Genomic DNA, 24,030 nt, shown 5'->3' with positions numbered 1-24,030 from the left:
CTTTGTTGATGAATCATCTGAAATAGCTGTGGGCAGATCAACAGGATATTGTGCTGGCATTTATTCTGGAGATGTAGGGGAAGTTTCAGCAGTGTCACGCAGGTGGATGCAGATGTGTTTCTACTGTCTTAAATAATTCTGAAGGTTGCAGAACCCACATTGAGTAGTTACTGCAGAGAAGCATGGTAGTTGCTCACTTTTCTTGCACACAAAAATAAGAAAGCTTTTCAGAGAGACCATCCTCCTCTGCAAAAAATTCAATCTCAATCCTGGCTAAATCCGGCTCCTGGATTCTTTCTTACTTTAGAAGATTGAATGGCAACTACACTTCAGGTGTATTTAAATCTTTCTGGGCCTCATTGTCTTCTCAGGATTAGTGTTGGAACAGGATTAAGGTTAGGGTTAGGGTTAGGGTTAGGACTGGAAGTTAACCCAGCATGGTCAGCACCTCTCAGGTCTCACTCAGCTGTGTCTTTGCAAGGGTGGAACCCCCAAATTATCATCCTTCTTTAACCAGAGGTTTTTCCAGCCCAGTCCCTGCAGGCCTTTGCAATTTGATCAGGCATGGGCTTCAGCTATAGCCATGGAACATCTTTCATCCATTTGTTGGACAAACCTGTTGTTCAGATTCAGCTGGGGACACTGTGCGGCTGGTGGGACCATACAGCCAGCAGCTTGTCACCTCTCTCCGCCACCATACGGAGCTCGAGCTGTGCAGAGGGACGATGCTGGCGGCGGGGAAGAAGCCTGCTAAAACAGCTTCTAGGTTTACGGATTTAAGGATGCAAAAAGAGGTGTTTCTAGCAAGGACAAGCCTCTTTGTTCATTTAAGCAACACTCTGCAGGCCAGATGCCTTTTTTTTTAATAAATCCATTTTTCTGATGAGTTTCCCAGGGATGAGAAAACAAAACATCTGGTGAATTTATTTTAAACTTCTATAGCAGGAAAGGCTTAATAGCAAGTAATGATTTTAGTGAACTGAAGGAAGAAAAAAGAGGTGATTCAGCATCCGCAAAGTAGTCAAAACCGGCCTGCCAGCTCAATCCACTCTTGTAAGCACTAGAGCATTTTAACACCTTGGATTTATTCTAGGAAAAGTCCTGACAACTCTTAACTCTTCTGCTTCTCTTGTTCCTCTGCCGCCACCCGTTGCTATTTTCCCCTGAACAGTTCAAGTTCCAGCTGAGGTGTTAAGATACAACTGCTGCATGCAGTTGCTCAGGGCTTGAGCTCTGCAGGAGCTGTTGCCTAATTAATTTTAGTGCCTTGTGTCCACCGTGATGCTGGAAAGCAGGCACAGCAAGGCGCTCATTCTGCAAGACTGCAAATGCCATCTGAGTCAAGGAAGTTTCCGTCATGCAGACCCTGCAAGGTGGAATGAAATAATTTCCTCTAAGCAAGTGTTTACTCACTTAGTGTCGTGCAGCTTTAATTAGGAGGTGAACAAAGATGACATCCCAGCCCTGTTGAACCGAATGGCAAAACTTCCGCGGAACTCACTGGAGAGTAGCTCTTCCTCCATAGGCTTTGAGATAACCATGGGAGGTGTTTGTGCATCTTGTAGGGCGTCACGAGCTTAACTTCACTGAGTGTCCTGCACTTCTCCCCAGCAAAGGCTCACTGCATGATTATCTCTTGATGTTTGACTTGGGTTTTTATTCTACCCATCTAGAAATAAGCCTAGGCAGCCATCGAGTGTTACCCAAGCAATTGCCTCATGTCTTTTGTTTTTCACTTGGCATTTGTAGAGTACCCCAAGAAATTTGAGTGAAACACACTACATGCAAGTATGGCAGTAGTAGTACTACTACTAATGATAATACTAAACAAATTCTTAAGCAAAAGCACACTGAAAATGAAGGGAAAGCATCAGGCCAGCAAAAGTCTAGATTAGTATCTTTAGGTTTAATCTGGTAATGAAGAAAGAACAAGAAATTACTTGAGACTTGCTAAGAGCATCTCAGGGAGAGCATGTTCTTTTCTGATCAAAGCAGGATGGAATTTCTGGTTGGAAATATTTAAATGATCCTAGAGAACAGCGTTTTAAAAAAAAAGGTGAATCCTGTCTGTTTTCTCATGGGTTGTGCATGATTGGAAAAGTGAATATATGGCTAAACTGTTGGAAGGTATCAATAAAAGCCATTAAAGGAGAAACCACTGTTGTTTGTGGGTGGCTGAGTCGCACAGGCAGGAGTTAACGGTAGCGAGGAATGTGTTCTGACTGTCTGTAAATGGCTCTGTTTCCTCCAGCTCCATAGTGCTGGTGACATCTAAAGGAAGATTCATTTCAAGAGGACCATGGACTAAAGTACTGGAGAAACTTGGAGCAGAGGATGGGTTTAGGTTAAAAGGTAGCAGCTTTTCTATTCCCCTCCCATGGTTCCAGTAAAGGGACCTTTTTTCTGCTTCTAAACTTTGCCTTGCTTGTTTCTATCAGCATGTGCTCAAACATCCTGGGACCAGTCACTTATTTATTCGGTAAGGTTGTATCCACTGCGCTCAGTTTAATCCTGTAGATGGAAAAAGTGCTCTGGCAGTTGTTCTTAGAAGTGAAGAATTTAGGGGGTTTGATTTTCCAGGTTTAATTTTAAATAAAAAGGCATTTTAACAATAGGAATATTGGACTTTTTCCTACTAAATGCCCCAAAAGAGGATTTTTTTACTTGTCTGAACTTATTTTTAGCTGGTTTTCTCCTGAAACAGAATTCCAGCTTGCAGGCACAAAGCATAGTGATTTCAAAGCATCGCTTGTTGCGCTAGAATACTGCTCTGTGTGCATGGTGCTCTGATCAGCTCTAACTGTGAGCTTTTGGTACGCTTTCCTCTTGTGTGTGTGTGTTATACACTAATGTATACTAACAAAGGTCTTCGTTGTCCTGTGCCTCCTCATCACCCCACCTTTCCCAAGCAGGAAAGGCTTTTGAGCATAATCACCACGCCAACAATGATAGCTTCAACCTTGCCTGCTAGGAAGGGGTTTTCCTTCTCTCTTTCTCCTCTGCTACGTACCACACGTTATTAATTAATGGAAGCATACAACATGTAAATAAAATTTTAGTTAAGCTTCATTAGAAAAGTATTTCTTTACTACCTGGGGAATGCATAATGGGCAAAGATTGTGTGCACCTGTGCTGTTGTCCACCTGCATCCATCCAGGCACTGGGTGTAGCCACACACGTGGGTGGGTATCTGGTGCAGCCCTGACACATTCCTAATATATATCTGCTCTGGTTTGCAGAAAAAATGGCTTTTGTGGGCTTCAAAGGCAGCTTCCGCCCTGTCTGGGTGAAGCTGGTCACTAATGAGGACTCAGCTAAAATCTATCAAGCACTGCCGATTCCTGTGGTGAAGAAAATGAAATTATGAGGACACACTGCTTTGCCTCCTGGCTGCCAGCACTGCCCCCGTGGGACGGACTACTGACTGCTCACCGCAGGCGCCTCGCCAGCCTGCTCCAGAGGTGTAGCATTTTGTTGTTGTTGTTGCTGTTCACAAAGATATCTCACTGTAAGTAGCTAGAGTGGCCACATGTGACAGAAAAGCCTTCCTCTGTGATCAGTGTATGTTCTGTGATCACCAGCTCCTCGCCGGCTGACTTGCCCACCGATGCCGTGTTGACCCTTGTGTCACTAAGCAAGGTTTGACCTGTTTGACGAGCTGCTGGTTTTATCAGCACCCCTGTGACAGGGCTGCCTCTCAAAAGGGGAGTTCTAGGGTTGAAGGCCATCGAGGACTATTGCTTTTACGAGCCTCTAAGTTGCCCAAACACCTTTTCTTTTTCTTTTTCTTTTTTTTTTTTCCATAGTGTAATGAGCTGCTCGCTTAAACATGGAATGCCAATTCAAAGACTAGCTGAAAATCTGAGATAGAAAGAGGATATTTGAATGATTAGCTAGGTCCTGGGAAGTGTAACTGGACAATAAGAATTTATCCTAAAGCTTCCCACCGCTGGAGATATTTAAAAGACGTGTAGATGTGGCACTTATGCACATGGTTTAGTGGTGGACTTGGCAGTGTTAGGTTTAGGGTTGGACTTGGTAATCTTCAAGTTTTTTTCCAACCTAAATGATTCTGTGTTTCTCTGATGTTTGATGAAGCTCTTTGGGATCTGTGTTGTACACTCGAACTCATGGCACATAGTTGGGGAGGAGATGAGAGAAGGAGAGGCTAAAACGTGTCAGTGGAGACTGATGAAACCACATCTTTCTGCTTGCTGAGAAAACTGCGTTTCTCCTATGGATCAAGGGTTTTAACAGTGGTTGCTCAGATAAGAAGTCTTCCTTCAACAAGCAGCTGTAGGCCAGAAGGAAAACAATGTTGATTAGCACATATACAGCCTTTCCCATACAGTCCCACCATGTAATAACGTTCAGAGTCAGTCTGCAGGGTTTATGGTAGCCAGTCAAAGCCATCCTGTTCAAGGCTCCCAGTTTTTAACTGGGAATACAGGGGCTTACGTTATTCAGCCTCAAATAGGGTGAGCGGTCCTTGCCTTTCCAGGGAGGTCAGAGGGAATGGGATCAGACTGCTCTGCTGTGTGCTGCTTTCTGATCCTGTCCTCAGGCTTAAGGGCATGAGTGTCTTGGTCCTCCTGGAAGAGTTACATGACGTCTGGATAGAAGGTGACACAGGTGATACCAGGTAGCTGAAGAATTATAGTGGAAATCCCCATACAAATACTTGGATGCCTTGTACCTCCTTTCCCCCATCTTCAAAGCAATATCTGGGTGATGAAGGCAGCTTAGCATCAACCAGGACTCCTACAGGGGCTTCTCTTGAAGCTGGGAAGTTAAACATTATTGTAAAACATTGTAAGCACTGCTAGTGCTCAGTAATATTTCTGCCTGTTGCTCAGAAATGCCGTGACGGTGTCTCTGGAGGCTGTGGCTATGCTAAGGACACTAAGGGCAGGGGGAAGGGGTAAATGATAGGATGACGAGCTCTTCAAAGTACATAGAATGCAAATTTTGCCAATAATGTCTGCGTTTGTTTCCCCACTTTGTCTCTGCCTGTCCCCATTACTCCAGAAATTATTCTAGTTGCTGATGGTTACTTCATTTTACTTTCTTTTAATTAAAGTTCATGTCATTAAGTTGCTTTTCTCCCAGAATATCCAAAGCTCTATCTTGTAGCTGGAACAAAAGGGCAAGGATTTTGTGTGTCATTCCAAAGGCTGGGCCGGTGTTGCAGTCTATAAGACTGGCTTAGATCAATTGCTCTCAAAGTCAAAGCAACCATGAGCAAAATTTACATAGTACTGTAGGTTACATTCCCCCCAAGCCTCTCCTGGGTTTTGAAACTGGAAATGTTCTTTTCAGTCTTGTTATATAGTTGTTTTGAACTTGCTGAATGTCCTGTGTATTGTATTTAAAAAAAAAAAAAAAAAAGAAAAGAAAAAAAAAAGAGCCGAGCTTTCCCTCCCTCGCTTCTTAACAAGAGTCTGGCAATGAATGCTCTTTAGGCATTTGTGCCATTTCCAGAATGAATGGGTAACACTTGTGAAAGGCAAGTGGGGTGGGTTGTTTTTACCCCCAGTGTCTTCTGATGGTTTGGGGATTTCAGAAACTATTCCTTGAAACAGTCAGTCTCACTTGTGGTTCAACCATGATTATCTAAACATCATTTATCTGATGTTCTCTGATAGCCAAAACAGAGCCAGATCCCTGGAGTCGAGCAAATAGGCTAAAAAAAGAGAGTCTTGAGTACATTCTACTATTTCATTCTGTATTTCTTGAGTACATTTGTCTGGGTTACCTAAACCTCTTCGTCAGCCTGAGGCAAGCCTGCTGATACCATTGCACGTGTCAGTGGGGCGCACTTGCCTCCGAGAGGTGGACCAAAGCAGGAGTAGGTCTTTCATGAGCACTTAACCAACGGTGGGCAGGAAAGCTGGGCTCGGGATGTACCTGGTTTGGGATGTGGTTTTGCCTGACGCCGGGGCAGGGGCTGCCCGCTGCAGTGTGCTGCTCCAGTGGGACAGTGGGACACCAGCGCACTCCCTCCTCCTGGAAAAGCCTGGAAGGACCGTGCCGGCTGGGCCTGTCACCTGCACTGGTTTGTTCAGCTTCTATAGCGTGCTGCCTTTGTGCGAAAGCGTGGCTTCTGATTTTGCTATTTTGGGAATTCTCAGGGTGAAATCATAAAACTTGGCTCTAGGAAACGCTTTTTTCTTTCTTTCCTAAAACCTCTCATCTTATTAAGAGAAGAAGATGTTGAAGTAGGTTGTTCTATCATGCAAAGCTTGTCACATGGGGCTGGTTTTGGAGCGAGGGTCGGTCTCACGCTGTGAATTCCGAGTACGGGATCACTGCAGTCTGTAAGCCTGAGGGATAACAGAGCATTGCAGCAGCGTAACGGGACAGCCAAGCCTGTGAAATGCAAAGGGCTCCCACTGACCTTTATGGGATGGTCAGTGTGTTGCTCTGAAGGCAGAATGAAGCCTAGTACCATCACCAGTCAGCAATAGTTTTGTGCCATATGATCACTTTTTTGTCTTTGACCATTCTAGAAATTCCTCATGCACATTTTGACTAGTGACTTACCTGACCGCTTGTTCTTTGTACATCCTGCACAGTCCCTGCACAAGCTGCAGTTACCCTCTTCGTAAGGTTTTATTACTGCAAATGTTTCCACGTTTGCCTATACAACTGCCATCGGTAGAGTGATGGGTTTTGATTGCATTTTGTTTGTCTGTTTGTTTGTTTGGATGTTTGGATTTTTTTGCCTCTGTTCGAATGCTTGTTTTACCTGTCGCCGAAACAGCTGGTCCTTTTTCGGAGTTAGATGTTTGTACATTTTCTTATAGACTTTCCAATGAAAAAAAAAAAAAAAGATATATTTTCTATTAATTTATTACAATGGCACTAAGACAACTAAATTGCAGACATATGAAGCATTTTTACTGGAGTTTAGCGTTGTCGGGGTTGTTAAGGAGATTGGCGATATGTCTTTTCAGATAATCTGCTTTGCACTTGAAAGCTCTCTGTGTCCGCAGACCGTGGTAATGCATCGACTGGTTTATGATGACAAGAGCTCTTGGGACATTGGTCCCAACAGATTGTGGCTTACAACTGAGATAACATGTAGTTGTTTGGAGTACACAATGTTTATCGAAATAAATATTCAATGCAAATTTCTTATTTTTTTTGTCTCTTGTCTCTTCAGTGTCTGTAGCAATGAGCTGGCATTTGCTGGGGACACACACGAGCCTTAGTACAGCATCTGAGAGAAAGGTACACAGCTCCCTACTTACTTCAAAAGGCAGAGACCAAGGGGCCAAACCACCCCTGTGTGCGTTCGCTGGCCAGTCTGTGCAGACCACAGTACATTTCCCTGCCTGCCCAGTCACCCTTGCAGGCTGTGAGGCAGGGAGATGGGAAGGGAAGGAGATGGGAGCGGGAAAGGGGGTGTCACAGTGGGCAGACGCAAGCAAGGGCTGTATTTGGGGCAGCCAAAGGTGCGGGACTATTAGCAGATTAAACCAAAAATCTTGTTCCCTTGCTCACTAACCTTTTTCTTCATTGAATAGGGTGAACACGGAGTAAAAATACATATGGAAATAATATATAAAACATATAAAGTTTTTGTAGTGGGCGACTATTACAGCTTGTAAGAATCTCACTGTCAGGTCAAGCACAACTTAGACTGTAAATTTTCCACCATGGGACAGTGCCAGCTGGGCAGACTCCACTGTAAAACTTTTTGGAGGCTCCAAAACTGGAATGGGATTTTTTGATGGCAGCACTCAACGTTTCCAGCATCCAAGCACATATTTTTGAATCAAGTATCAAAATAGTAGTTAGCACGTTAGAGAACTACCACCTAATGGCTCCAGGCCAGGAAACTAGAAATGCACCCTGCCTACTCGTGTTGGATTGAAGTTACTGACATGTGGGCTTTTGCAGATCAACTGCATGGGGAAAAGGAAGAAAAAAGCTGAAAGTCATGGCAGAAATCTCACGTCACAACACCAGCGTCAGGGAAAAATGAAGCATCTATTTAATAGAGCGATAAGATCAAAACCTTCCCTGTTGAGAGCTGCACAGGCTGTTGTGGGAGCAGGGGCAGAGCTAGGCTTTAGCCTCTGACCGCAGCAAATTGATGGGGGGGTGGGGGGCACAGGGAGCCCCCAGGCACCTCCAGAAAGCCACGTGGCAGCCGGGAGCCTGCTCATGGGGCAGGAGCTGCGGAGACCCCCAGGGTGGGCAGCCAGGATTCATCGCACATGCTCTCGTATGCACAGCTCATACATGCACGTGCATACACAGACACATCTCTTACATACACGTGTACACACAGCTTTCATATGTGTGCACACAATCTTATGTGCACGCACACACACACAAATATATGTACATACCTTATAAAGACGCATACATTCTTCTGTATACACACGTACACATACATACACAGGCACATGTATGCACACCCATACACATATCTCATATGTATACACACACACACACCTTACACACACACCCTTACACACAGACTCCCATACATTATTACATTATTGATTTTTTGATGGAGTCAAAGGGAGGTGTGATGAGGTGCCCCCACCTCGCCGTGCCGCAGCATGTGGGCAGCCGTTACCACTGCGTCGCTCTGCGTGTGTGTGTAAGGAGCAGGAGGGTGGATATATACGTGCGTATGTCTGTACATGAGGTCTGTACACATGTATATTCTGTGTGGTCTGTGTAAGGGGAGTGCATGCACTTTGTGTGTGTGCACGTGTATGTGTGTATATATGTGTGAATTTGTGTGTGGTTGGGGTGCCTGTGTGTGGATATTTACGTGAGTGTATTTGTGTGTGTCTGCGTATATATTTGTGTGTCTATATGTGTGTGTCTCTGTGTAGGTGTCTCTATATATATGTATATACAGCTGTTAGAACTAACTCAACGACAAACTCTGTATAACCTATATACAATTAACTACATTAGTTCTAAAATTACCACATAATTTTTAGTTATGTGTTTATATTTAAATATAGACCAGATAGATTCTATCCATGAATATATAAAATACACTGTACATTAACTACATTACCTTCTGTAGGAAAATATGATTAATTTGTTAGTAAATTAAATTGATTTGTTATTAAAAAGTTATATATATATAAAATATATAAATAATTATATATTAAGAAGTTATATACATTTGTTATTAAAAATATAGCATTTTAATATCTGTAATATAGATAATATATTACAAAGACAATGTAAATTATTAAATGGGTATACTATAATATAACACAGCATAAGGGACTTCGAGGAAGATGGGGACAGGCTTTTTGGTAGGGCCTGTAGCGACAGGACGGGGGAATGGTATTAAGCTGAAAAAAGGCAGCTTTAGGTTCGATATTGAGAGGAAATTCTTCTCTGTGGGGGTGGCGAGGTGCTGGCCCAGGCTGCCCAGAGCAGCTGTGGATGCCCCATCCCTGGCAGTGCCCAAGGCCAGGCTGGATGGGGCTGGGAGCAGCCTGGGCTGGCGGGAGGGGTCCCTGGCCGTGGCGGGGGCTGGGAACCAGACGGGCTTTGGGGTCCCTCCGACTCCGCCCGCCCGCGGCCCCGCAGTGACCCGGCGCGGCCCGGCGCAGCGCTCGGGGCGCAGCAGCTGCCGTGGCCTGTCCGCGCCCGCCCCCTGGCGGCCGCCCGACGCAGCGCCGCGGGGCAGCGGAGCTCCCGCACCTTTTACCGCAGCTCTCCGCGCACCGGATGCCCGGCAAAACTGATTTCAAACGCGTGAGTTTGCGGGTTAACGGGCAAAATTATAAAACTTAGTATTGCCCTTCTGGCTGCACCGCCTGCCTTTTAAAGGCGGGGGTGCAGTGAGAGCCGTCGGGAGGGTGTGTGTGGGTTTGGCCGGGTTTTTTTGTTTTTCTTTTCTTTTAGATGCTGCTTTGGACAATGGACACAAAAGGTATGGGCCGCAAATGAAGGAAAACCCAGTGGGTTTTTTGACTCTTACATACCTGCCGCCTTATGCCAGCAGGCCAGGACCAGTCCTGTTAGCCGCCCGCGGGCAGCAGCGGCTGAGCTGGCACGGATCCTGCCCACAGCTCCCAGTTGCAGGGATGCTCCCGCCGCTGCTGCACGGCGCTTCCATTCTCCCAGCTCCACGGGGCAATAAGGAACACTGCCTGTCCAGTTCCCCGAATGAAGTGCTCTGTACGCTGCCCTCGCAGGTCTTCGACCAGCCTGCCCATCACCCCCAGCAGCAGCTGAAACCACTGTGATGTGTCCAGGGCTTTTCAGCCCCAAAGGGCCATTTTGGCAGCTGGCTCAGAGGCTGTTTTGTCACACCACCTTCTTCCTGACCAAAGGATGCGGGAGGCATGTGTAGAAACCACCACTGCAGCTACACCCTTCCTTCCTCTTGCATGGCTTCTTCACAAAACACCTTCGGCAGCTCCTCCCTGCGGTGATCCCTCAGCCATGGAGCTGGATGCAGCCTGTACACCCACTGTATGGCCCCCAAAACAAAACCCAAGGGACAGCTCCATCACTTTGCAAATAGAATAATTTGCAATTTCTGCGTTTGCATCTCAGCTGGAATATCTCAGCCGTCGGGAGCAGTACCAGGACACGGTGAGGGGCTTGTGGTGAGGAAGCAGTGACAGGACTCAATGGGAAATTGTGCCAGAGAAAGCCCCTCACAAAGTAAGTATCTCTTCTCCTTTGGCAAAGTGTGTAATGGGAGATCACGATGAAATTCCCAGCACAACTGTAACCTCATCTTCTATTGTGTTAGTGTTGAATGAGTAGTACGGGATAATGTTTCTTAAAGCACAGATGTCTCACCTAAAGCCCCAGGGTCTGTCAGTTGATAGCAACACCTCAGGAAATTAATGCAGCTGATCTGACTTTTTTTTCCTGCTTTCCTGTAGTCTGTCTCCAGTATTCAGCTGCATCATTTGGGGATCTCCTGAGCACAGCGTCCCCTGTTACAAATCTAAAGTTGATTTTCCCATCCCAGAAAGTGAGGCTGTCCTGGCTTATCACTGCTGACAGAAATAATAATGTGGCTGAAATATATTTCAGGCCTTCCTGGGGTTATTTCAGAATTGAGTAATATGGCTTAAATGGTGATGTTATGTGGGGACAAGGGTTGGGTAGGAGCAATGATAAGATGGAAAGTGACCTTTCCCTGGTAAGTTTACACAGCTCATTAGATCACAACAAAATACCTGGCTCCCACATTTAAATGAAAGAAAAGTTAAGTTTTTTCAAAAATCTTCTGTCAAAATCAGCTGTTAAGTGCCCAAACACCTGCCTATGCTTCCATGAGGGTCCCTGGCAACTCCATCCTCGTATAATTGCAGTTACCTAAAGTTCTCACAGTTATTAGCATGTTTTACAGCTCAGAAGGACAACAGCTGACTATCAAGGGTTGAGAAGTTGTAGGGTATGGCTGTGGATACAATTGGCAGGATGAATAAAAGTATGTGTAATTTAAGTACGCACTATTTTGGATAGTCGTGAGATTTCATTTTAGATGGGAGTATAAAAACTCAACTTATTTTTTTTGCAAAAGAAGTTGAATGAAATAAAACTGCACTGAGGACAAGTTAAAAAAAAACAACAAAACAACCAAAACACACAGGATGGCTTGCAACCATGGGTCTGGGAAATAACGAGCAATGATCACATGAATACACATATTACACCTTTATCTTATTTATTTGTTTATTGACTCAGCAAATTGCTCAACCATGATTTTTTTTCCCAGTACAACCTTGCAATACAATTATTCATGTATATCCCAGCCCTCCTCGTTACAAAGAAGCCTTTAACAGAAGTTACAGCAAGATGCAGGTTACTTCATGGTGCTGCTCAATCAACAGCTACTGCTCATTGCTGATGACCTTGCACCTTGCAGGCACCTCGCTGCTCACCGCTTTCCAAAGCACACAGAGGCCTGCCAATGTGTAACATTGCCATCAATGAAAGCACCTGAACTGATTTAAATATTAATGATTTCATGAGTGCTCAGTGCTCTGCTCGGTGGCTTCCACAGAATTAGCAGGGACATCACCAACACAGAAGTCCAGCCTATTTTCAGACACTACTGAAAATTATCTCTAAAAGCAGATGTAATAGGCAGTAAAGCTGAGCCCATGGGTTGTTGTTTTTTTTGGAGTACCATTAAATTACAGCAGGGGAAAAAAAGGTTTTGGTTATAAGTCTCATGGACTTAGAGCATTCTAGTTAGCATTCTGTAAAAAAAATAGGGTCTCTCCTGTCTAACTGCAACAGAGCAGAGGCACAATATTCTGGAATAAGAAAAAAAAAGTTTCTGTTTCAGAGAAGTGTCAAAGAGTGACACGTTCTTTTCCCATTTTATTCCGTATTCAGGCCAAGGACGTTGCCAATAGGATTACTATGACAGCCTCGGCAGGCACTGAGCCACCTGAACAGCAGAAACCCCGACAGAGCCACCTCCGTGCTGCGGTTTGGGAGCCAGGGCATCTGCAGGCATCCTAACGGGATGAATTACAGCACTTCACAAGATGGGAGGACTCTGCCGTCACGCAGTGAGAGGTGCAAGAGGTCAGTGGGCGAGCGGGAGGGCCTCTGGCACGAGGACACCCTCTTCTTAGCAGAATCTGCAGAGCAAAACCCTGTGCTGCAGGAACACCTATTTGCTGCCCATTGCTAGTAAAACTGGGAAGAGGCTGAAGTTCCTTTATCTGCCCCATTTCTACCTCTCAAAATACCAATAATGATTAAATACATATATATCTCCCCAAGTTCTTGAAAAATCCTTTATTACAATTATTACTGCTAATTTAAATAATGGTTAATGTTACAATTATTACTGTTAATTTAATAATGGTTAACAGATCTGTTTTTCAGATTACAGAAACCCATCGATACGCTGCCACCGATAACTTCACCCAGCTGACACCAGGACTGACAGTGACCATACTGGCCCATTAAACAGCATCACACAGGACAGAAACAGCATTTACCAGCTGCCCCTGGATGCAGGCTGGTGTGCCATCGAGCGCTTAGTTATACTGAATTACAGTGACTTTTAAAATACTAATCAGAAACGACACTGCGCAGCCCTCTTCTGCTCGAGGTGGGAGGTGTGACCAGCCCCCTCGCACTACCTGCTGCTTCTGCTGGAGGAGAAAAAGCACCACCACCACCACCAAAAAATCCAGGTGGAGTGTTTTTCCTTCGTGAATCCAAGCAGCTCTAACCTTCCTGGCAATTCACCTATATTAGGTGGGGTTTGTCCCCATTAAAATGGCACAGTATGAAAGATGGAAAACAGCAACAGGCAAAAATAGTTCATTTTATCCCAAAATAAGAATGATAAAGGTGTATCAACAGACCTAGTAGGATGGCAACCTTAAGAATGAGCAACATGAAAGTACCAATGAAACAGGCATTTGTGAATAGAGGCATCCCTGTTATTCAGGCACTGGCTCGTTCAATTTCTATAAACATCCAGTGCAGTTAAAAAAAAAAAACCACCACCAAAAACCCCAACCAACTGGAAAAGACAAACACTGTTACTCCTTGAATAGAAAAGGAAATGAGGCACAGATAAAGACTGGAAATAATTTCCAAGCCTTACTATAAACCCCACAAGAACAGTGGCCAAGTACCAGACAGAAGTAGGCTGTTCTGTATCTTAACAAAACGGTATTGTAATTGACCATTTCCTTTTCACGAGAAAATTGCAAAGAGTTTGGAAACAGTGACAGGCATGTGGAGGCTTTCTGAAGTCAAGACTAACCTGACCGTTCACAGAAGAGAAATGCTTTCCCCCATCAAGGGAAGGTTAGCAATCCTCTTGTAGTTAGTGGGTCTTGAACAGACTTAAAGGACAGAATTTTAACAATGGGTACCTCACCTAGGAATGAGGGCAGCAACAAAGCTAAAGACAACTAAGAGAAGCTGCAAAAGGGACCCGTGACCTTCCCTGCTGGCACTGGTGCGCACAAAGAGGAAGGCTGGGCCACAGACGGTACAACAGGTAGTAGGCACAGGATTACAGGAAACATCACTGCACCACCACAGATCAACCTTAGCAACGTCATAATGACAGCACCTGCAATTCTCATCTTTTTAAAATGCATATGGGCATTGCTCAGATCTCCTAATTAGTAAGCTTTAGTAGCGTGATGATGTTTTGTTATAAATTCAACTGCCAGAATTCATTCACTTACTGCACATAGTACTTCTATCGGGTCTTCTGGGCCTTGGTCCTAGCAATTTAAATGCCAAATTTTCTACCTGCTTGATGAAATTAAGCTCTCAAGAAAAGGAGATGCACTTGTCCTCTTCTGGGTAGGAATTTAAAATTTATTAATTTTTAATTTTCAGTAAAACAGGTAAGGCATGCAGTATACATTAGGATTATCTTTAAAAGAAAACCAAACCAAACCCAAGATATTTGTTCCAGTATTTTATTACATAAAAAGTTGATTGTCCATTGGAAATTTTTCACAAAGTGCAACCACATCTTGTGTAGTATCATTAACAAACTTTTTTTCTGAGGACAGCTGGTTAACTTAGAAACTTAAATTATGGCACTAGAACAGAGAAACCACTAAGCTGAGCAGAGACAGGCAACAGCCATTCAGCTGCCATGAAAGCAGATGGTTTTCCACGCACCTCTGTACAGCACTGAATAAAAAAAAAAATATAGTAAGAGCAATAATCACCACCTTACTTGTTGAAATTAGTTTTAAAGGTGGTAACTAAATGTTGTGTATATAGAACCAAAAATCTGTTATTGGAAGTCTGATGAGACTCGAACATGCAATCCAGCATCTGCTGGGGCACTTAGAGAACACTAATATCTTTAAGGAACTGTTTGAATATATTTATTTTTATATATGCATGTCTGTATGTGATACTGTGTTCAGGCCTCTTGAATGATTACCAAATAACATCTGCTTATGTTACACTGTACCAGGACGAGTGCTAGGGTCTGAAAGACCTACTAGTTTGAAAAAGGAACATTGGTTCTTTTGGAGTAGAGTTATGAATTGCAAAACCTGAGAACAGCTGGTGAAGAAGTTCCATCTTCAGGAAAGACTGCCACATTATACTTACTAGCAGATTTAATTATTTGTTGAGTGTAAAGGATGAAAAAGGGAGAAAAAAAAACGGAAGACAAAGAAAGCTACTTGAAGGCTTTAGGTCAAAAAGCAATCATCATGTCATTACTCCTATTAAAAACCTAACCCCCCCCCCCCAAACACTAACTAAGCTAGATGGCACAAAACATCCCTGCACTTGGAATAGGCGACTTAATGACTCAAAACAACCAAACAAAACAGCCTGGACAACCAGCTGGCTGAATTTCAGCAAAGCTGCCCCCCTCTTTCTAACTGTTAAGGGAAAAAGATAGCTATAGCGTAGTACTGTTTCTCCTCTTTGGCTGATTTTCTTTTGGATTATCTGTATACTGTTTCACATTGCTTATTGATTTAGCTCAGGAAGAACACAACTTGATCAAAAAAGAAATCATATTTATGTTTCACAATGTCAGGAAAATTACAGAAACTGCATTTCCACACATTTCTGATCATAATCTGAATTGTCATCTCCATACCATAGATTTAAGTTGTAAAAAAACCTGAATGAACCTCATTACTATTTTGTAATAATAGTTTTGTCTGACCTCTGTTTGTCTCTTGAGATGAGAAGCAATAGTTTTTTAAAAAAGGGAAGTGCAAACCTAGAACATTTGACAAAATGGTAAATTTAATTACAAACAAGAAAGGGACTGCATATCTCTTCTCAATGCAATGCAATATCCAAATGTTTACAGACTCTTCTCAACTCTGCTACACATTTAGATTAATAGTAGAATGTAAAAGTAATACAGTTAAACCTGAAGAAACACATGATTTTCATTCTTCCACTCAAACAGGCACAGACCTGTTTAATGAAGTGTGGCTGAAAAGATTTCTTTAATCCTAAATTCACACAAATACAATTAAATAAACCCAGTCATCTGACACCTTCATCAACATCATTTAGTCCTTATGTACAGCAACCAAAGATGAGTTTGTCTCCCAAATACCTAACTAAATGTGTAATTACTTTAAAGGTTTTACTACTCTGTGAAACAGTAATGTTCTAAAATAAAAGATGTCGCTAAGAAGTACTCTGTAAGTCACAATTTCCTACTTTTGATACTGAAGTATTCCACAAGATCAACCATTATGGTTCAATTAGGACCTGCTATCCAAAACACTTGGATTTTAGCACCTTAAATAAAGAGTCAAAGTAACATCTTAGTAGTATCAAATGAAGACAGTTAATACCGTGCTCATCCTCTGCAAAATGATGTGGACCATACATACTGGGTGCATTTAGTCCCTAACAGACAGTAAGGCAGAAAGGAAACAATTCTAAGCAATGCATTTGACTGAATACAACCTAAATAATAATAAAACCTTCCCAATTACACAAACTCTTTCAAGGAGAAATCATATTTTCTCCCATACATCAAACTTCATAGTATTTAAAGCAAATGTTCAACCATATCAGCCAGGAATCTGTACCCATGAAAAGAAGAAAATCTGGTTATTAAACACTAGTAAGTGATATGTCCAATTGAAAGTTTAACTCTGTACTGTAACTAGTACTTCTTCAAAGATTTAAACAAACCCTTAAACCAGTAAAACAAATTAATTTCAGGGTTAAAGCTATTTCTTCTAGCTCACTGTGTAGATAATGGGGCATACATAACATCTGGTTCCACAGGCACAGTTCTTTGGCAGCAGTAGCAACCTGAATGCTGTAATTCTGACTTTTCCTTTCACACCGACACTGCTTGTATGGGTGCTGTAGCTCCACAAACATCCCAGCATCACTTGTGATGGATGCGGAATCTCCTTCCTGCGCTGACCTGGACCACATTAGCTGAGTACCTGCCTAGCTTCTGTCAAGCTTCTAACCGCTCCTGTGCATTTCTTGGGACAAACAGAACAGGTTTTGTTCATTGTGGACACTGGCAGTCTAACCAGACATGCCCTAAACCCTGTAATTTCAGGCATCTTTGGCCACCGTAACGCTACTCTTTGCAATTTTAGGCAGTTTTGCCAACTGACTCTACCAAACTGGCTTCCGAGAGAATCTTCCAGCGCTGTACTCTGCTATTTAACAGCAGCTATGAATCAATGACCAACCTGCACACCCAAGATGGACGCAGCTACTACAGATGAACATCAGCATATTCTGAGACTGTATTTCTTCTTTTCCACTTAAAATTGTTTGTGATGTTAGACACACAGATTTGTATGTTAATTTTAAACAACAACAAAAGCATAAAAAGTTACAAACTAAAGTAGTCAATTGCTGGCATTAAACATTACCCTTCCTGTAACTAAACAAATGGCCAACATTAATAAGTAAACTGGTGAATTTCAACATAAAAGTCTTTCAACCTCAGTAATCTCTGCATCCTTCCTTCCACTCCAATAAACCCAAGAATTGTACAGAAATTTAGTTTCCCTTCAAGCAGCAGCAGAGCAGTATCCAGTCTGGTTAACGCGTCCATCATAGATCCTCTCTCTGTTTGGTTGCTCGGTTGTCCTCTTTGATGCCATTAGATTTCTTGTCTGCATCTTTTTTCTTCTTTGCTTTTTCAGGTTTTGTTTTGTTTTTCCCTTTCTCATTTTCTTCTGCTCCTTTTCCAGGATAAACCTGACCTTCCAGAGTAACATCTGCACACCTTTCTTGATTTATCAGAAAGTCTTTGATCTCCCAGGCGTAACCGCCATCGCGTAGCATAAAGATGGCACGATTTGAGCCAACAATAAACCTAGAGGAAAGATACATTTTTTCAGTTAGCTCTGCGCCTTTCAAGCACTACCAAGTTTTGCTTAATTCAGAGCATCTCCACGACAGATGCATACATTTAAAAGCAAGAAGCTAGCCTTCTTGCCTGGGGATGGGGACAAGAGAACAATCTTCTAGCACAGATAAGAAAAAAACATACCAAGTTTGCAAATGACAAAGAAGGCGTAAGAATACAAAGAAAACTTAAGAACTAATTTGACACTATGTAAAACCCACTAAAGGGCATTAAATTTGCTTTATACACTTAACTGCAACCCTTCACAGCCTCAATACAAGAGTGCAACATTCACGTTTTAAAATGATCCTTCCTCACAGACAAAAAACAAATCTTTTAGCCAGAGGAACAAAAAGCCTTTTGTGGTGACAAGTCTTCTAAGTGTGATGCTTTCCATCAAGCACATAAAGGCAAACAACTGCAGCTAAAACCGATAAATAGCTGACATGTGATGAGAGAAAAAGAAACTAGGCTATACAAACATCACGTGTTAAGTGTTAAAAAGATTTGTGCACCACACCAGAATTTTTGTATCTTGACTTAAATCAAACTGGCAAATAAACTGATACAGATTTGAAGAAATAGTGATGGACAGATGTGGGGAAGGGCACAGGACAGTTTAAAAGATTTTCAGGAAGAAAGAAACAAGAGTTCTGTAAAAGCAAGAACTTTATCCTTTCACACAACACTTTACCTTTGCACATCATAGTTTGCATTGAAGAGACTGCCCTGCCACAAGCTAGTAATTTCTTCTGTCTCCTTTTCTGTGGGATTTCCCGACACAGTGACAAACATCATCAAAGTCTTCCCCTTTTTCGTCAGCTTCAGGATACTTTCAGGCTTGCCCGGATCAATTTTTGAGAAATCTATTGGTGCTGGAGGCCTCTTGTGTTCAGGAAGATCTCCCTCTTCAATGTCATCATCTTTCTGTTTTGAAACAGAAAAGGATGCTTTAAATTCAACTGTTCCACAAAGATGCACTTTTTGGGGAATTTCCCATTGTTTGGGATTGCCTTGATAAAGTATTTTTTAGTTAAATGATGGAGATTCTCAAACCAGAAGAAAGAGTGAGTTTTGTTTCAGGACACTTCACCAAGAATGTTCTTTCTATGCACAACCCTCACCTCAAAACAATGCACATTTTCATACTGACAGGTAGAATCTCATTTTACCATGTGCTGAGAAATATTTCAGCCTCAAGACTAATTCAATACACCTCTATCTAAACACTTTTTTTTTTTCCTTTACTGTTTCACAGGAATTTATTAAATATACAAGATGAACTGACAAAGTTGCACTAAAAAAGCCTCATACACACAAACTAAAAAGCATTCATCTACATATTGCTTTCAGAGGTCAAAACTCACTTCTGGGAATCACATGATCACTTGAGAAATTAATTTTCCTTGTTTAAACAACTAAAACCACAAGAATTCAGAGCTTCAATGTTAATGCCACAGGAAAACTTTTATCAAAGGTTTCATGACATTTCTGATGCACAGATGCAGCTCACAGTCTGACAACATAATCACCAAGAGTAAGTCACTCTTGGAAAAAAGAAAAAACCTCTTCTTGACTCTGCTGAGGTTGACATGACATTTAAATATTCGGAAAGGCAGAATTCAAACTGCTGCCCCTTAAAACAGCTTGCAACAGAGAGGAGTGAACATAGTGACAACTTACATTGAGCCAGAACTTGATTTCTTAAACAGTATTTTTATCACAGAATGAAAAAGTAAAAAAGAACATAAAACCCAGGAAGTCTTACACGGGCATCCACACAAGGACTTGTAAATCAGCAGGAATTAAGACAGATATTTTAGGTGGTTTTTTGACTTCAGGCATTTAGTGAAAACATGCATTACTCCATCAGGAAGATGAACCACAGCAGTATATAAAGATACTTCCTTCAAAAGCCTCAAAGGTCAGAAGCTGATCTTGATTTTTAGATCTAAGTTCACATTACCTTCTCATCTCTGCACATACAACTCAACAAACTCAACATCATCCTCTTACAACATCCCACTACAGGGAGCATCCCACACTCTGTAATAGTTAAAGTTTCATATATGTTCTTTTCCTATCTCAATTACGTAGCATTTGTTGTCTTTCTGCCAAAAAGTTTAAAATTTAGTTACCACAGAATAAAAGTTGTAGAAGCCTTAGATTTTACCCTTTCTTTCCTTATTAGTTATGTATCGCTTTCCATTTTGCAAGTCTGAAGCATGCTTTCAAGTAGCTCACATGCCCTTGAAAATTCCACATTAAGTGAATTGAGAGCAGAGAGAGCACATGGAAAGTCCCACTGTCCTCACTAAGTGGGAACAAGACTTATCTCAGAGGAAGCTGGAAAATGCTCATATCAATAAAATGCAATGAAAATACAAAATTTTACATAACTGAATGAAAAACATTTTTCAGAAGTAAAAGCAAATCAATCCTAATTTCAGACAAAACCAGCTCAATTTCACAGTTTTGAAAGGAAAAGGCAGAAATGAATGTTTCCAAATACTCCTTTACGTAACACAGAAATTGACTTTAGTGACAACACAATCTAGTAACGTATATTACCTATTTTCCCCTTAACTATCCAACTAAATGCTCATAAAGCTGTTATTACAGTTTAAATAGAAATACTACAAGCAGCAGTCAAAAGCTCCCTTACCGACACTTCTTTTCTCGATCCTGTACAAACTATCATGCAGTTTTCTATTTATAAAGCTACCTACAAAGTAAAAGGCTGGAAGAAAAGTGTAAGCTTTTGCTTTGAAATGTCTAGCAGATTAATTAAAATAAACAGTAACATGAGACTTCTGAGGGAAAGCATTACACAGACACAGTAATAACTATATATTACTTCTCTTCCTCCTCCCCCCTGCTCCCATTCTCATGCATTTCTCATCAATGCCCTCGATAATTTTTTTTTTTAATATTAGCAATATAGGACACTTAATTCCTTAGTCTATTCAACAATCAACTCAGAGTCAAGCCTAAGAAACCCTGAGCTTATAACAATAATGAACTATTTAAAGAATATGACATTTCAGCAACAGAAAGACCTCCAGACCAGATTCTCAGTTCTGTTTCCAGCTCCTCTGGACTCAAGATTGCTGGCAAGTCCCTTTCCATGCAGGAAATCCCTAGGTGGCTTCCTTCAAGCTCCAGCTGTGCAGCTGAGCTGCTGAAGCAACCTCCATCTCTTTTTCCCGTTCCCCATGCTCACTTCCCACTAGATCAGTCTCCCATTTCACTGGGCAGGCATGCACATGGTTGCACCAGCACAGTGCAAGGGGCAGCACAAGAGCGTCAACAGAGAAGTGGCCGCTCGTTCCAGGAAGGCTGCTGGAGCCACAGCCTCAGCCCCTCGAGGCTTCTGGCTGAACCCAAGGATGTCCCTTGGTTTCAGCCAGGATAGAATCATCTTCTTAGTAGCTGATACAGCACTGTGTTTTGGATTTAGTAGGAGAATTATGCTGATACCACACCGATGTTTCAGTTGTTGCTAAGCAGTGCCTGCTCAAGTCAAGAACTTTCCAGTTTCCCATGCTGTGCCAGTGAGGAGGTGCACAAGGAAGCTGGGAGGGAGCGGAGCCCGGGACAGCTGATCTGAACTAGCCAAAGGGATATTCCATGCCATAGAGCATCGTGCTCAGTGTGCGAAGTGGGGGGAGCTGGCTGGGAGCGGCCGATCGCTGCTCGGCGACTGGCAGTGGGTGGTGAGCAACTGTATTGTGTCACTTGGGTTTTTTCCCCCCCTTGGGTTTTATTCCTCTCTCCCTCTCCTCTTCATTACAATTATTATTATTATTACTTTATTTCAATTATTAAACTGTTCTTGTATCAACCCATGGGGTTTACCGGTTTCTGATTCTCCTCCCCATCCCACTGGGGGCAGGGGAGTGAGCAAGCAAGTATATGCACGGTACTTAGCTGCTGGCTGGGGTTAAACCATGACTGGGTGTTACGGCCACCATCCTCCAATGCTATTAGGAGTCATCTCACTCAGCTGAAAGTAGCGACACTTGATTCTGTACAGATCTGTGCCCTGTGCCCTGTGCCCCTGACTCCCAAGCGTAATTCCTGCTCTTCCCCAAATTCATAATGGCCCCTTTGTTTGCCATCCCACCCCATCAAGTCCACTCATGCCCCTTCTTCTCTATCCTCTAACTACCACCCCCTCAAGTCTTTCATGCTCTTTATATGTGTCCTGACTACCATCACGTGAAGTGGCATACAGCTGACCATCCCAAAAAGCAAACAACTGTTAATTGTTGAACCCCTGCTTCAGTAACTTTATTCTCCTTGGGCTCTGGCTATAAGTGCATTTCCTCAGCGGCAACGCAATCCCAGCCGCAAGCGCCCCAGCTGCTCAGCCACATCTGCACACAACACGGCTACAGGCATTTGCGCAGCACATGGCAAACTGGATCAGAGACCTGCTCCAGCTAAAGAGGAAGAACCCTGACCAGCCTCCTGACTCTGCCTGCCACATGGCTGGAACAGAATACACAGCCAGAGAGTCACGACAGCATTAACTGGAGTCTCCTTTTTATCCAGGCACCTGATTTGCAAACTCAGAGATGCTCATCTTTTAAGATTTTTCCTACAACGCCAAATTTGGTTGAAGCTGGCCAATATTATCATTTAAGCCCTGATTTTTTAAGCAGCGGGGACTACCTGGTCCTCAGCTGATACCACTAACAGAAGGGTGAACTTGGAGCTTTTTACATAGTTTTATTTGAAATTTTAACTCAATTTTCTAAGAATCTCCCTTCCTAAAGGAAGGTACACAGCAACAGTCCATGGGATGAACAAGTCCCTAACCTGCCAACCAGGTCCAAGGCTGACATCCTTTGCACAGTTACTTTACCTACATGAAACAAACAAAACCTACTCTCCACCTCGATTTACGGCTGTAAGTGGCATTACAGGAGACAAAAGTTTTCACTCTGTCATTCCTCCAGTTTTGGGGCAAGACATTCTGAGGAACTGCTGAGCACTCTGGCATTTATGAGAAGAGGATGGAAGCCAAAGTAACTCAAAGAACTGAACAGTTGCATGCCACCCAGGTGGAGAAGAGCGATGGGGAGCTGTGGAAATTACGGCAGCGGGTGTGAAGGGGGACGAGAAAGGGATGAAGTCAGAATCAGTTGTTACCACGAGGAGTGGCGAAGAAGAAACGCAAACCAAGAGCCCTCGGGGCCTACTCCGCAACCGTGGAGCGAGTGGCTCCCCTGCCACCCACACTCGGTCACGGGACGTGCACCCCTCGGCACCCCCAAACGGCCACGGAGCCGGAGCGGGCCGCCGGCACGGCGCGCCCGGGGCTCGGCGCGGCCTGAGGGCTGCCCCCCCCCCCCCGCCCGCTCGGCCCCGCTCTGCGGCCTCCCCGCACAGGAGCGCGGAGCCCGGGCAGCAGGAATCCCGCAGCCGCACGGTGCGGGGCTCCCTCCCGCCCGCTCTGGGCCAGCGGCCCCGCTAGGCCCGCGGAAGGGCGACCGGGCCGCCGCTCCTCCCGCCTTCCCCCGGCGGAGACGCCACGCAGAGCGGCCTCCACGGGCCGGCAGCGCAGCTCGCTGCCCCCCGCTGCCCCACCGGCCGCAGCCGCCGGGCCCCTATGCGGGCTCCGGGAGGCGCAGCCCCGCCACGGCCCCCGGCCCCTCCCCGCACCTCCCACTGCTCCAGCAGCCGGGCCATGTCCGCGTCGTTGTAGTCCCGAATGTCCTTCTTCTTGGCCGGCCCCGCCCGCCGCTTCCCCTCCGGCTCGCCGGCCGCGGCTGCCGCGCACAGCCACAGCGCCAGGCCCAGCAGGGCCCAGCCCGCGGCCGCCGCCATCTTCTCCCGGCCCTCGCCGCCGCGGGAAGGCGGCCCCGGCTGCCTTAAGGGGCGGGGGCAGCGGCGGGGGCCGGGCGGGAGGAGGAGCTGGGGGGAGAGAAGGGCCGAGAGGGCAGCGGCGCGGCCATTACCCGGCTGCTGCGGCTTGAGGGGAGGGGGCCGCGCCCGCAGCGTGGCCGAGCGCCGGGAGCGAGCCGGGGCGGGGGCAGCACGGCGGGCAGCCGCTGCGATGTCGCAGCCCGGCGTGTGACGCGCTGGCCCGGCACAATGCGCCGCTTCAGGAGGCCGCGGCCCGGCCCGGCCCGCTGCGGTCGGGGGCCGCGCTGGGCACCGCCCCTGCAGGCCCTGGCCCAGGCTGTTGG

At 44.4% G+C, this 24,030-nt stretch overlaps 2 protein-coding genes across 11 annotated transcripts in view; one reads left to right on the top strand and one right to left on the bottom strand.

The window, feature by feature from the left end:
• The window catches only part of CEMIP (cell migration inducing hyaluronidase 1), a 121,839-nt gene extending 106,630 nt beyond the window's left edge, over nucleotides 1–15,209 (top strand). For 3 of the 10 annotated variants that reach the window (XM_080395343.1, XM_080395344.1, XM_080395342.1), the window contains exons 28-29: nucleotides 2,252–2,352; nucleotides 3,240–15,209. In XM_080395343.1, coding sequence (XP_080251469.1) covers nucleotides 2,252–2,352; nucleotides 3,240–3,367 — 229 coding nt within the window. In that variant the 3' untranslated portion in view covers nucleotides 3,368–15,209. The remainder of the gene's footprint in view (nucleotides 1–2,251; nucleotides 2,353–3,239) is intronic. The other 7 variants (XR_013929446.1, XR_013929445.1, XR_013929447.1 and 4 more) reach the window with 7 other exon arrangements.
• Nucleotides 14,413–23,722, bottom strand: MESD (mesoderm development LRP chaperone). Its single transcript, XM_080395357.1, has 3 exons — nucleotides 23,504–23,722; nucleotides 18,528–18,760; nucleotides 14,413–17,800 (listed from the first exon to the last, which is right to left on the bottom strand). Exons 1-3 carry the CDS (start codon nucleotides 23,666–23,668, stop codon nucleotides 17,536–17,538), a joined length of 663 nt encoding a protein of 220 aa, XP_080251483.1. The 5' UTR covers nucleotides 23,669–23,722; the 3' UTR covers nucleotides 14,413–17,535.
• Nucleotides 23,723–24,030: the final 308 nt, after the last annotated feature.

This window comes from Falco punctatus, assembly GCF_963210335.1.
Source record: "Falco punctatus genome assembly, chromosome: 7".
Classification (NCBI taxonomy): Eukaryota; Metazoa; Chordata; class Aves; order Falconiformes; family Falconidae; genus Falco; species Falco punctatus.
The sequence above is the reverse complement of the archived record's forward strand: the minus strand, read 5'-3'. Positions and strand labels throughout refer to the sequence as shown.

Excerpts from the sequence above, each read along its gene's own strand:
- MESD (XM_080395357.1), bottom strand. The coding sequence starts at position 23,668 with ATGGCGGCGGCCGCGGGCTGGGCCCTGCTGGGCCTGGCGCTGTGGCTG. Across the intron at positions 18,761-23,503 it reads GGCTGCTGGAGCAGTGGGAG|AAAGATGATGACATTGAAGA; the intron begins GTGCGGGGAGGG and ends GTTTCAAAACAG. Across the intron at positions 17,801-18,527 it reads GCAAACTATGATGTGCAAAG|GTTTATTGTTGGCTCAAATC; the intron begins GTAAAGTGTTGT and ends TCTTTCCTCTAG.